We start from the raw sequence: 14970 nt of genomic DNA on the forward strand, positions 1-14970 counted from the left end.
ACGGCTCCCCAGTGGAATTTTACAAGATATTTTCTGGGATGCTGCGTTCACTAATGGTGAGGGCATTTAATGAGGCAAGGGAGCCAGGTGTTCTTCCCCCAACAATGTCACAGGTCTCGCTCCCATTTATCCTGAAGCAGGGAGAAGGACCCAGAGCAATGAGGATCATATAGACCAATCTCCCTACTAAATGTAGATGCCGAATTGCTGGCCAAGATTTTGGCCTCGAGAATAGAGGTCTGTGTTCCGGGAGTGATAGGGGAAGACCAGATGGGGTTTGTCAAAAGCAGGCAGTTAATGGCCAACGTTTGAAGACTCTTAAATGTAATCGTGATGCCCTCCGAGGTTAGGGAAGTCGAGGTAGTGGTCACCATGGACGCGGAGAAGGCCTTTGACCGGGTGGAGTGGAAGTATCTGTGGAAGGTCCTGAGATGGTTTGGGTTTGGGCACGGCTTTATTGACTGGGTCCGGTTGCTGTACCAGGCACTGGTGGTGAGTGTGCGAACGAACAGGGTGAGTTTGGAATACATTAGACTGCACCGGGGGACAAGGCAGGATGTTTCCTCTCCTCATTGTTGTTTGCCTTGGCTACAGAGCCATTAGCGATGGCGTTGAGAACGTCAAAGGACTGGAAGGGGCTGGGGGGTGCCGGGGGGGGGGGGGGGGGGGGGGGGGGGGTGGAACAAGGGTCTCGTTGTATGCAGACGACCTACTCCTGTATATTTCTGACCCGATAGGGGGAATGGGAGAGATTGTGTGGATATTGCCCGGTTTTCCAGATACAAATTGAACATGGGTAAGAACAAGGCTTTTGTGATCCAGGCACGGGGACAGGAGAGGAGACTGGGGGAGTTGTCGTTTAAAGTGGTGGGAGGGAGTTTTTGATACCTGGGAATTCAGTTGGCATGGGGATGGGAGCAGCTGCATAACTTAAATCTGGCCCAGTTAGTTGAGCAAATGAAGGAGGACGTCTGGCATGTGGGACATGTCCCCATTGTCACTGGCAGGGAGGGTACAGACTGTAAATATGACGGTTCTCCCGAGATTTTTGTTAGTTTTCCAGTGTATACTTATTTCTATACCACAGGCCTTTGTAAGCGAGTGAGTGTGGTGATCTCAGGGTTCGTATGGGCGGTTAAAACCCCGTGACTAAAGAAGGCGCTGTTGGAGCGGAGCCTAGGGGGGTAGGGTTAGAACTGCCGAAATTTAGGAACTATTACTGGGCGGCAAATATAGCCACTATTAGGAAGTGGGTAGTGGGGGAGGGGTCAGTGTGGGAGCGGGTAGAGGCGGCATCATGTAGGGGCACAAAAACCAGCACCTCTGCCATTCTTGCCATCTCGGTACTCCACAAGCCTGGTGGTAGTGGCGGCCCTGAGAGTTTGGGGGCGGTGGCGGAAGCATATGGGGGTGGACGGAGTGTCGGTGTGGGCCCCAATTTGTGGTAATCGCCCGTTTGTCCTGGGGAGGTTGGATGGGGGGTTTCGGCGGTGGCAGTGAGCAGGGGTTGAGAGGCTGGAGGATCTGTTTATCAGCGGAAGCTTTCCTTGTTTGGAAGATTTGGAGGTGGAGTTTGAATTGCCGGGAGGGAATGGGTTTCATTATCTGCAGGTGAGGGATTTTGTGTGAACCTTTCCGCTTGTACTGCTACAGGGATACAGGACAAGATAGTTTCTAGAACGGGAGTGGGGGGAGGGGAAGGTATTAGAAATCTATAAAGAAGTTATGGAGTGGGAGGAAACCCAGATAGATGAGCTAAAGCATAAATGGGAAGATGAGTTGGGAAAGGAGTTGGAGGTGGGTCTGTGGGAGGTGCTCTGAGCAGAGTCAACACGTCCTCATCATGTGCCAGGTTCAGCCTGATACAATTCAAGGTGGTCCACTGGGCACACATGACGATGGCCCGGATGAGCAGGCTTTTTGGGGTGGAAGACAGGTGTGTGAGATGTGCAGGAGGGCCCGTAAATCATGCCCACATGTTTTGGGCATGTCCAAAGCCTAGGGGATTCTGGTAGGGATTTGCAGATGTCATGTCCACGGTACTAATAATGAGGGTGGCGCCGAGTCCAGTGGTGGCAATTTTTGGAGTGTCGGAAGACCCGGGAGTCCAGGGGCGGGGGGGGGAAGAGAGGCTGGCATTTTGGCCTTTGTTTCCTTGGTAGCCCGGAGATGGATCTTGTTAGTGTAGAGGAAATCGGGGGTCTGGGTTAGTGACATGGCTGGGTTTCTCAGGCTTGAGAAAATTAAGTTTGCCCTGAGAGGATCCATGTTAGGGTTTGTTTGGAGGTGGCAGCCGTTTACCGATTTCTTCGGGGAAAACTAAACTGTTAGCAGAGTCGATAAGTAGTTCGAGACTAAGGGGGGCAGGGGGAATTTGGTTAAATTGGGTTAGTTTAGTTGAGGCGGGAACAGTGAGACGAGATGGAGAGGGTTGGTAATTACTGAATTATGTTTATATTTGTATTTTCTGTTGTTACAAAACCATAAATGCCTTCATAAAATGTTTGTTAAAAAAAGATCCAGATAACCTGCACATCTTTGCCCCTCGCTCTGGGAGGAAACTGGAGCACCCGGAGGAAACCCACACACACACATGGGGAGAAAGTGTAAACTCCACAGTAAGAGAAGTGCTCCCTGAGCATCCTGGGCAGATATAGCCTCTTGCTGAGAACCCTTCTCTCCCTTTGCTTCTTCCCTCTTCTAACAACATTTCCTGCTCTGCATGGCCTCTATTTGTTCTTCCTGCGCTGCAGTCCAATGGCACCCATCTTCAGTCCCCCAGCCACATGGCGCGCGGTTCGCTGACGGTGGGTTTCTCTATTCCCGCCGCCTGTGAATGGGATTTTCCATTGAAGCTAAACCACGCCACTGGGAAATCCGTGGGTGGGGCTGCGCTGCCGGCAGGAAGAGAGAAACCCAACTCCCAGCGAATTCTGGCCATGATTTCAACCGCAGCCAGTCGAAAACAATCAGGAACTAACTTGAGAGTGGTTGATGATCCTTTGGAATAATATACTGGTAGGGATGGTTTCCTGCTGCTGAACACAAGCTCAGCCATATGTGACCAAGGCAGGGCATTAGCTGGAGTGCTGAGCTCCAAAATGGCACCACTGGCTTCAAATCAGTGTTATAGATGCTGATTAATGTCATAATCCACTTAATCTCTATACCTGTGGTGGATACTTGCTCCCCACACACTTAACCTCACCAAAATGGTACCCAGCAGAATTACAAACGTATATGTGAGTGCCATAGATGCCATTTTGAACCACTAAGGCCAAATGTAGCATCAGTAAAATGCTCACTACACCACTGAAGTTGAGACAAATGTTGCATTTCCTATACACCTCTGTGTCTTGTGATGTGGAGGTGTTCATTTTGGCGGTTATTAAAGTTGCCGACTGATTACTCAGATTGGCAAAGCTAACCAAAGCAGGCAGAAGGTGACCGACCCTGCTCCCCACCCCTGTCCCTGCAGGCTTGGATTCAGCAAATGTTAGACATGCAAATTTAAATTGTATCTTAATTATGTGCAACAGCTGGAGAAGTGTTCACAGGGGACAAGCTGTGACTGCCAGATGTCTAGGTGTTTATATGGCCACTTTAGGTGTTTGCCGTGGGGAAAAAGGTTCATTCTTGATGAATTGCAGCAACCACACCAGATGGCAGTGAGTTAGCACTGGAAAGTTCTATTAGGAAAAATGAAGTGGCCTGGGAAGTGGTTTTCATATCAAATGCTGTTGTTTCAATACTTAATTTCCAGTTCACCTAGTCTTTGTGGTTAAAGACTAAAACCTGCCAAACTGAAAAATAGCTTTCCTATAAGCTGGCATTTCTGTAATTAAGATAATAGTCTCCCATAGGTGCTGAAGTGAAAAACGTGCTTTCTTTTGATGCAAACGAATAGAGCTGGTAATGTTTGAAGAACTGCCTAAATTGGAAAAGCAATGTGCAATCAGACTCTTTATCAGATGAGACAAAATTGCACCTGGCAGCTCTGCCTGCATGAGTAATAATTTCCTTTGTAAACCAAGCAATGACTTACTGCATTAATCAATGCAGGTTTAAACAGCACCTGACTGAAGGCTATGGAATCATTCTAAATCTTGCTTAAAGGAGTGTGGCGTTCCCGTTGTTTGACACCGAATACAAACTCCAATCTCCATCAGGAATCTGAAGCAGCTCTTTGGCTCGAACTTCGCTGGCTTCCTCTCCTCAATGTGGGGACGTTAAATTTCTGGCAAGTGTGGCAACACTGGATCTGTATTGGTGGCATTGAGCATCTACCCAATTTCTTCAAGGTGAGGCAGAATTTTTTTGACATTCTGTCCTTGTTGCAGATGTTATCTGAAAAAAAAAGTTAGCAGTGTTATATAAAAATATTGTGCCAACTACGCCCCACCCCTCTTCAGCCCAACCAAACATCCATTCATATTAGATTAGAATCAAAGAATTTATAGTGCAGAAGGAGGCCATCGAGTTTCCACCAGGCCTTGGAAAGAGCACCCAACTTCAGACCACGCCTCCACCCTATCCCCGTAACCCAGTAACCCCAGCTAACCTTTTGGACACTAACGGGCAATTGAACATGGCCAATCCACCTATCCTGCACATCTTTGGACTGTGGGAGGAAACCGGCGCACCTGGAGGTGACCCACGCAGACACGGGAAGAAATTGCAAACTGCACACTGACAGTCACCCGAGTCCCTGCAGCTGTGAGGCAGCAGTGCTAACCACTGTGCTGCCATGCTGCCCTATGAGGCTGATTTTTCATTGGCAGACCAAAATCGGCCCCAATATCTCTTTTGTTGGCAAGCACAACTATAACCGGCATATTGCTCCAGGTGTGTTCTTCGGCTGAATTGTTGTACAATGCTAAACCAGACATGGAAAGTGAAACAGTCTCTGTGACTCCCTAAAAACAGAGCTTATCATTTAAATGATACAATTCATGCCACTGTGAGCATTTGGATCGAGCAACAGCACCTGTACTGGGAAAGAAAAATAAACTTCTGTATAACTATATAGTTCTATTCTATTATCTGGTGGTTTACTCTGAACCCTGATTGTTTTTTATCATTGGAATAGCTGCAGGGAGCATTTGTTTCAATCTTACCTTCTTTGCACTTTGGCACAACATCCTGGGCGAGTACACAGTCAATTCCAATACATTTGACCCAGAGTCGCAACACAGATGAAATTAGATTTTATTTAAAATACCTGAGATCCTTGGTTGATCCCAATAAACTGCAGTCACCAGGTTTGTAACTCTAACACAAGTAACCTTTTATTATGTGGAGTATTAGAATTAAACTGACAGAAAATGTAACTGACTTCTAATACACCTTTCCCAATCCCCACTTTCTACCTTGCACCACTGTCTTCATACACACACACAGACAAACAACACAGAAAAAAGGGAGATGGAAAGGGTAAGATAATGGCCAGAATTCTCCAGCCGCTGCGATTTACGTTTCCCACCTGCAACACACCCCACCCCGTAGGTTTCCCGACGGTGTGGGGTGGCTTCAATGGGAAATCCCATTGACAGCAGTGGGAGCAGCAAAAGATGCACTGGGGGACCAGAGAATCCAGCCCAATATTAATGAAAATAAAGGATAAGGATCTTTGACGCACTGGGATGAATTCCAGTCATTGGGCGGTATTCGCCATTGCCCGATGCCGACTTTGTAATCGACAATTGAGCAGAGAATCCCTTTTGATGCCCAAATCGGGGGCGTTACCGGTTTGATGCCGGTTTTGTATCCTCCGCTGTCTCCAAAATGGTGTCATCGCGTTGTGCGCCGCACTCCGTTGGAACGGCGCTGGACTGTCACCTGAAGGCCTTCCCCCAATGCTCTGCCACTGATGGGCTAAGTTCCCGATGGCGCAGTTCACTTGTGGTCTCTGCAGTTGGGAACCCGGCGTGGTGGCTGTGGACTGTGTCCAGCACCGCCACAGTCGGATGGGAGCCGTGCTGCTGGCAGCATTGCAGAGAATGACCCGTGGGAGGCGAGGCATAGGCAGAGGGGGTGCAGAGCGTGCAGGAAGGACAAGGCAGATGGCGCCACAGTATATGCCACTATCCTGGTGCCAGAGTGTACAGGCAGCGCGCCAGCTACCTCAACATGTCAGACGTCCAGTGTCTCCGGAGGCTCTGCCTCTTGAGGGGCAGCAGGACTGCACTGTGCTAAATGATTGTCCCAGAGATTGCCTCCAACCGTGTGGATGAGCACCCAATGTCAGTGGTTCTGAAGGTCACAATGGCCTTCAATATATGCATGGTCCTGGTCACCAACAATTCACTGAATGCTGGTGCACTGGGAACTCTCTGCCAGTTGCTCATGTCAGCGTGATATGCCCTCACCACTGTACACTAACAACTGAGGCAACATGCTATTGCCCACTGATGTGCCAATATCTACGCTAGTGCTTGCTGCGGAGACAGGGTGTGACTCAGGTGCATCTGTCATTACAGTATCTTATACCTACACTTGTGCAAGCTACATCTTGGTGTACCGCCAACCCATCCCCAGCAGCAGCATTAGAGGCAGAGTGTGGAATCTGCTGTTGTGACGGCCCTGGTGACATTGCTGATTGTTCTCTGGATGCCTTGAAGGGTGCACCCAGCAGATGGCTTTGCATTTCTCAGCTGACACAGCCTCAGAAAATAGTGCGGTGACTGGTAGAGATGTAAAGGAGCTGCCATCTATGCCCGGAGAGCCATGAGAGGGCAGATAGTTTAGCCAACAGCGTGAGGTTTGTCTATAACTCCCTGCTCAACACTGATGGATGGTGACCGAGCAAAGAGACTGGGTGCTGCATCCACCTCTCACACTGGCATAAACCTTCTGATGACACTGCCTGTAGGAGGGCTTGCAAGTCCAAGCACAACCCTAGGGACCCTCAACTTCCTGGAACTGCCTCTCCATGAGATTCTCCATTCTTTCAATGGAGGAGGCTGTGTACTCAGTTCTCAGCTGAATTCAGTGCGCATGCTCAGTATGGACTCCTGCATGACAGAGACAATGGCATGCTGATCCTAACTCTGCTGGACCTTTCCGTGCATCCGGCTGGACATCCAGCATTTGCCGAATTCAGAGGCTCATCATTTGCCTTAGACTCAGCATGGTCTCTGTCACCTGCAGTCCTCTGAATGCCATTGCCCTGGTCACTCTCTGCCTCCACCACGTGTTCATGCAAGCATGATGTGTCCTCACCACCAACAACTGAGCTGCCACGCTGTTGCCCACTGATGTGCCAGTAGGTACCAGTGTTCGGTGTGGAGAGAGGGTGTGACGCTAGTGCATCTGTCATCAGTGCCTTCTCTGGTGTTCATGGGGTGGGCGGGAGTGCGGTTCCTGACTGGCTCTGGAGGATGGTTCACCTAAGGGCAGATAAGGACCAGCCAGTGTTATCACTCATCACACAGTCAATGTCCCTGCTAGGCAGCCAGGCAGCCGGGTTCGACTGATGTCAACGGCACCATAGTGACATTGTGATTGCTGAATCACCGGGCACGCTTTCTCAGAAGTCCTTATGAGGGATGAAATGGCCGTACATTCTTTTCACTCTCTGCCTGTCCCTCTTCTATCCACTGGATTCTTACCTTCCTCCAAAAGCCTGCCTCTCCACAAGCTGAGGACATTCCTCCGTGCTTACATCCGAGCCCCTGGGTGTCCATTTCATTGCTGGTGTGGATTACAAGGTTGGCCATCCCCAGTTGCTGAGTGCCATTATGGCTTCTCTTCTCCAGTAAGTGCAAAGATCCATTCATTGCTTAATGTTCAATCTAACACCATCCCATGTTCTCACATCCCTACTCTCCCCACCAATATGAGCCACTTTGACTTTCCTGACTTTTTTGCACACCTTGGATGGACCCAAGGCTTCTGATCTTAACTTCCAGCTTGAACACATACAGGCAGATGTGCCTTATATAACTCTGATTCCTACACCTCTGAGTGCTGCTAAGGTTGACCACCCTTCCAGACTTCGCCACACTAGACCTTGTCAACTTGGTACTAGAACAGAAGAACCTTTACAGCACTTTGTGCATGTGTGGTGCACTACGTTATGCCCACTGACCTTGACGGCAACCTCTGCCCAAGGCTTCTTCGTTTGGTGTGGTAGCCTCCTCTTGCTACGCTCCTGAATAATTATGTCCCACCTGGCACTCTGCCTCCAGGAGAATGTGCACGCAGTTGTCAGAAAACCGGGGGTCTGAATGCCCACCTGCATTGCCCTCCCATCTGTTGTGTCCCTGGGTGCTGCTGCCATAGTTTCTGGAGAGCTCCCTGTGCCTCCTCCAATGTCTTCTGCAGTCTGACACAGCCAACCTAAAACCTCCTGCCAGGTTCCCATTGGAGCCGACCGTCTGCTGGCTTCACTGTGCCAATGTCTTTCATGTTGGCTGGCCCTTAATTGGCCAGCCAGTGTGATATTGTGTTTTTTGTCCGTCTCTGAAAGACGAGGAAAAAGCGTCCACTTCCGGTAAGGCCCAACATGCGCAAAATGTGATCCAGTGTCTATTGCTTTCCTCTTCTCTCACAGTTTACATTGTTCGCAATTCAATAGCTCTCAAAATTTTGGGCGAGAACTTCCCACTGTTCGCGCCTCCCGCTGACTGTGCACCCCTGCCCTTGGTTTCCCAGCAACGTGGGATGGATTCAATGAGAAAACCTATTGACAGCGGTGGGACCAGAAGATTCTGCCACCGGAAAACACGGCACGGAGGATGTGGAAATTCACCGTTATGTGCCATTGTATACAGAACTAACTATTTACAAATTTTCTCTTCACCGTTAACCCATTTTAAAAAGAATGTGCTAGAATTGTGTTGTTTGCGGTATTATTCTCATCCCTGTTTACAGTAGAATTATTTTCAGTAACGATCAAAGTATGAGACTAATTATTGCAGGTTTGTTTTTCTACATTGACTAAACCACAGATACCACAAAAACTATAATGAGTCAGCCTTTAATTATAAACCACTAAGCCAGGATAAACTTGAATAAAATTAAACCATCTGGCAAATGTTAAAAAATTTATTTGTATGCTAAATGTGTGTATAAAAAAGTGTTTCATGTTAGGTGAAGGAAAAACTTGCATTTGTCTTGTCCTGTGGCAATTCTAAGTGTTATTTAGGAAAATGTAACAGCCATTTTGACTTAAGGATGGGAAAGGAATAAGCAGTCAATCGGTCTGGCAAGGGATACATTTTCAGCAGGACACAGGTTTCCCTTCTGTAAATACTGCAATGAAATCTTTTTCATTGACCTGAAAGGGAGGCTTACTTTGTACCTTACCTGAAGCATATTACTTCAGAAACCATAGCATTATTTTCAGGATTGCACTAAAACATCAGTCTAGAATTGATGTGTTGGATACTCTAGATCTGTGGAGACTGCATTTACCTTAGCAGTAACATAGACAGGCTACCAACACTTGTATTAGTACAACTCTATTTTATTTAACTAAGAGCTGTTAAACATACTTGCACTGTGGGTCGACACTATGTTAGATTGACTGAAGACCTATGCCTAACCTGACCAACCTATACTGCTAGCACATGGTGGATGTTTGTGCTACTGACTGCGAGCTCTGTCCTTCTCAGAGGCTGCATCCCGAATGAGCGGGAAAACTAGTGCCCTCTGGCTTTATAGTGACCGTGCCCTAACTGGTGATTGGCTGCTGTGTTGTGTGTGTTGATTGGTCTTGCAGTATGTCAGTCAGTGTGTGTCGCTGCACCATCATATACTGATGTGTATATTATGGCATCCCCCCCTTTTTAAAAAAAATTGTGTATTCGTGGCAATAAATAATGTATGATGTGAATGTTCCTAACTACGTGTGGCATATGTGAGCATATTTACAAGACTACGTACAGAAACTCTAAGATATTTACATTGGAAGGTGTCGAGTGCAGATGGACAGTATGTAACAGAAAAATAACTAGAACAACAGTATGTCCAAATCAGTGAGTTAATCAAACAGGGCAACGCAACAATCAGTTCATGGGTTTAGAGAGTCCATGAATTCAGGCAGTTCATAAATTTAGTCTCTGTGGCGGGCGACGAATTCTGGTTGACTGCTTCAAGGGTGGGTCAGGGGCCGCCTGTTCTGGAATGGGCAGGACTGTGTCAAACGCTGAGGGTGGCAGAGCGAAAGGGAGATCTACAAAGTCCGTAACGGGCTCGTCGTGATGGCGAGGCAGGCCTTGATGATCTCATGGCCAGTGAGGAAGGAGTCATAGTGCCCGCCTATTTCGGCGCAGAAGAGAGCCGTCCGGTAGACGAACCAAAAATGACCTGGGGGCCACTTGTCTGAGCACCACAGCTGTGGCAGACCAGCCAACGTCTGGAAGTTGGACACAGACGTCGTCATTAGGTGCCAGATCAGGGAGATCCGTGGCACGGGCGTCGTAGGCCGATTTGTGTTGGGCCCGATATAGCTGCATTCGGTGAAGGACTGGAACGTTGTCCAAGTCCGGGTCATGAATGGCCGGCACCGTCGTCCGCAGCATGCGATTCATCAGTAATTGAGCCGGTGACAGGCCGGTGGACAATAGAGCGGATCGGCAATCAGTCAGGGCAAGGTAAAAATCAGATCCTGCATCGGCCGCCTTGCACAGGAGTCGTTTTACGATTTGCACCCCATTTTCATTGCCATTGGATTGGGGTGTAATGGGGACTGGACATAACATGTGTGAAGTTGTATCGTTTGGCAAAATTGGACCACTCCTGACTGGCAAAACATGGGCCACTGTCGGACATGACCGTGAGCGGGATGCCATGGAGAGCGAAGGTAACCTTACACGCACAAATGGCCGCAGTTGAGGTGAGGTCGTGCAGCCTAACTACCTCCGGGTAGTTCGAGAAATAGTCCACAATGAGGACGTAGTCCCGGCCAAGCAAATGGAACAGGTCGATGCCCACGATGCAGGGGCTGGTTTAGCTCACTGGGCTAAATCGCTGGCTTTTAAAGCAGACCAAGCAGGCCAGCAGCACGGTTCGATTCCCGTACCAGCCTCCCCGGACAGGCGCCGGAATGTGGCGACTAGAGGCTTTTCACAGTAACTTCATTGAAGCCTACTCGTGACAATAAGCGATTTTCATTTTCATTCACTTTGGTCCAGGGGGACGTGACCAACTCATGGGGTTGCAAGGTTTCCCTTGGCTGAGCAGGCTGGAATCGCTGGCATGTTGAGCAGTTGAGCACGGTATTAGCAATGTCCTGGTTGATACCAGGCCAGTACACTGCCTCACCGGCCCGTCGGCGGCATTTCTCCACTCCCTGGTGGCCCTCATGGGGCTGCTCAAGGACGAGGTTGCGCATGCTGTGCGGGATGACGATCCTGTCCAACTTGAGTAGAATTCCGTCTACCTCCACCAGGTCATCTTTAACATTGAGGGCATTGGCCCTTGAGCCACCCGTCTGTCAGGTGGCGCATGACATGTTGGAGCAGGGGATCGTTGGCTGTCTCACGACGAATCTGGATGAGCCATTCATCCGTGGCAGGCAGATTGGATGCGGCGAATGCCACATGAGCATCAACCTGGCACACGAAGCCCGCTGGGTCACAGGGTGTGGTGACAGATCGGGAGAGTGCATCAGCGACGATGAGCTCCTTGCCCGGGGTGTAAACGAGTTCGAAGTCATAACGCTTGAATTTAAGGAGAATGCGCTGCAGGCGCAGCGTCATGTCTGATGTGTTGGCTAGTGTGGGCTTGAGAGATGAACAGACACTTCCAACACTGATGAAGGTTCAACTCAATTTTATTAACTACTTCTAACTAACTAACACACGATGACTGTGGGTCTAAATAATGCTGACTTGAACTAGAGACCTAAGCCTTGTCCGAACCAGTTGATTCTCTCAGCACGTGGTGAGAGTCTGTGCTGGGCTGGATGAGTTCTTGTTACATTCAGAGGCAGCACCCAGAATGAGCGGGAACCGTGGTGCCCTCTGCCTTTATAGTGTGTGTATTCTAACTGGTGATTGGCTGCGGTCTTTTTACACGTTGATTGGTCCCTGTGTGTGTCCATCAGTGTGTGTCTGCACCATGATATACTGATGTATATTATGACATCCCCCTTTTATTAAAGAAAATGTTGATCTAGGCATGTGCTAATAAATAGTGTGGGTGTGTGGAGAATGTACCTAGCTGCGTGTGAGGTTCGAAGACATATGTACAAAGCTATATGCAGGGAACAAGACTATTTACAGAGGAAGGTGCCTGGTGCAGATGACTACCATGAACTAGAACACCCAACGAATCTATTTACAAATCACTAGATAACGAATGCAACAATAAAAGATATGGGAAAAAGAACATTTCAGAAAGTCCACATGTGTGCAGAGCTCATAAGTTGTCTCTGAGGTGGGCGACGAACTCTGGCTGACCATCTCAAGGGTGGGGCAACTGCTGGCGCCTCAGGAGCCGGGAGGGCTGCATCATTGTCAGGGGCAGGCAGAGTGGCCGGAAGCGCCACACAGTCCATGGCCGGATCCATAGAAGAGCTGGTCGGAGGATCCCGTGACGACCCTGGAACCAGGCGAAGAGCAGACCTGTTGTGGCGCCGAATGGATCCATCCGGTATGCGGACCAGGAAGGAGCGGGGGGCCACCTGCTTTAGAACGACAGCAGGCGCAGACCAGCCACCATCCGGGAGGTGGATGCGCACCTTGTCGCTTGGATGGATGGCGGGAAGGTCAGCAGCCCGTGAGTCGGTTGCAGTTTTCTGCTGTAGTTGAGACATTTGCATGCGGTGGAGCACGAGGACATAATCGAGGTTGGGAGCAAGAATTGATGGCACAGTCATTCTGAGGGTGTGGTTCATTAGCAGCTGAGCAGGCGACAGGCCGGTGGAGAGCGGGGCGCAGCGATAGGCTAGCAGAGCCAGATGGAAATCTGGGCCGGCGTCGGCGGCCTTGCTGAGGAGCCGCTTTACGATGTGGACGCCCTTTTCCGCCTTCCCATTGGATTGGGGGTATAGAGGACTGGACGTAATGTGCTGGAAATTGTAGTGTCGGGCGAAGCCGGCCCATTCCTCGCGAAACAGGGGCCATTATCTGACATGACTGTCAGCGGAATGCCATGTCGGGCAAATGTCTCCTTACACGCCCTGATCACAGCCGAGGATGTGAGGTCATGCAGTCTGATGACCTCTGGGTAACTAGAGTAGTAGTCGATGATGATGACGTAATTCCTGCCCAGTGCATGGAACAAGTCGATGCCCACTTTGGTCCACGGCGATGTGACAAGCTCATGGGGTTGGGTGGGCTAAAAACGCGGGCAGCTACCGCAGTTGAGCACCACATTGGTGATGTCATCATTGATGCCCGGCCAGTAGACGGCTTCTCTGGCTCTGCGGCGGCACTTCTCGATGCCTAAGTGCCCTTCATGGAGTTGCTCCAACACTAGCTGGCGCATGCTTTGTAGGACGACGATGCAATCCAATTTCAGGAGCACCCCGTCGACAACCGCCAGGTCATCGCGGACGTTGTAAAATTGCGGGCATTGGCCCTTGAGCCACCCGTCCGACATGAGGTGCATCACCCGCTGCAGAAGTGGATCAGCCGCAGTCTCGCGGCGAAATTGCATCAGTCGTGCATCGGTAGCTGGCAAATGGGAGGCTGCCAACTGGACGTGAGCGTCTATTTGGCAAATGAAGCCGTCATGAGAGAGTATCGGCCATCGGCAAGGTCCTTGCCAGGGGTATGAACCAGCTGAAAGTCATACCTGCGCAGCTTGAGCAGGATACGCTGGAGGCGAGGCGTCATGTCATTCAGGTCCTTTTTGATAATATTTACAAGGGGACGGTGGTCTGTTTCCACCGTGAACTGCGGAAATCCATAGACGTAGTCATGGAACTTCACGACTCCAGTGGGAAGGCCGAGACACTCTTTCTCGATCTGCACATAGCGCTGCTTCTGTGGGAGTCATCGTCCATGACGCATACGCAACGGGGGCCCATGATGAGGCCTCGTCTCGTTGCAGGAGCACGGCACCAATCCCCCACTGACTGGCGTCAGTAGAGATTTTGGTCTCTTTGGTCAGGTCGAAAAAGGCCAACACTGGGGCCGTGGAAAGCTTGGCCTTCAGCTCCTGCCATTCACGCTCGTGAGCAGGGAGCCATTGGAAATCTGTGGTTTTGCGAATCAGGTCTCTGAGGGCCGTGGTGTGTGAGGCAAGATTCGGGATGAACGTCCCGAGGAAGTTCACCATACCCAGGATCCGGAGAACCGCTTTCTTGTCCTCAGGCGTCTTCATGGACGTGATTGCTGCAATCTGGTCCTCGTCCGGACGCACCCCCTGGTGGGAGATGTGATCCCCAGAAACTTGATACTTGACTGGCCGAAGGAGCATTTGGCCCTATTGAGACGGAGGCCGTGTTTGTGGATGCGCCTGAAAACACACTGAAGGCGGGCAATGTGTTCCTGCGGGGTGGTTGACCAGATGATAATGTCGTGGACATATACCCGGACGCCGTCGATCCCCTCCATTATCTGCTCCATGATCCGGCGGAAAACTTCGGATGCAGAGATGATGCCGAATGGCATCCGGTTGTAGCAGAACCTGCCAAAGGGTGTGTTAAACGTACACAGCTTCAGCCTTGACTCATCTAGTTGGATCTGCCAGAAACCCTTCGAAGCATCCAGTTTAGAGAATAATTTGGCGTGGGCCATCTCGGATGTGAGCTCCTCCCATTTCGGAATCAGGTAGTGCTCCCGCATTATATTCTGATTCAGATCTTTAGGATCAATACAGATCCGCAGCTCGCCGGACGGCTTCTTGACACAGACCATGGAGCTTACCCAGTCTGTGGGTTCCGTGACCCTAGAGATGACTCCTTGGTCCAGGAGCTGTTGCTTGAGGCTGAGGCGGTCCTTGAGGGGCGCTGGGACTCTGCGAGGTGCGTGAATGACAGGCGTGGCGTTGGGCTTGAGTAAGATTTTGTACGTG

The 14970-nt window shown here is 50.0% G+C and overlaps 1 protein-coding gene across 1 annotated transcript in view; it reads right to left on the reverse strand.

The window, feature by feature from the left end:
* Positions 1-2570: 2570 nt before the first annotated feature.
* LOC119962685 (A disintegrin and metalloproteinase with thrombospondin motifs 12-like) overlaps positions 2571-14970 on the reverse strand; it is a 740693-nt gene continuing 728293 nt past the window's right edge. The window contains exon 24 of the mRNA XM_038790610.1: positions 2571-4347. Coding sequence (XP_038646538.1) covers positions 4166-4347 — 182 coding nt within the window. The 3' untranslated portion in view covers positions 2571-4165. The remainder of the gene's footprint in view (positions 4348-14970) is intronic.

This window comes from Scyliorhinus canicula, chromosome 3 (assembly GCF_902713615.1).
Source record: "Scyliorhinus canicula chromosome 3, sScyCan1.1, whole genome shotgun sequence".
NCBI lineage: Eukaryota > Metazoa > Chordata > Chondrichthyes > Carcharhiniformes > Scyliorhinidae > Scyliorhinus > Scyliorhinus canicula.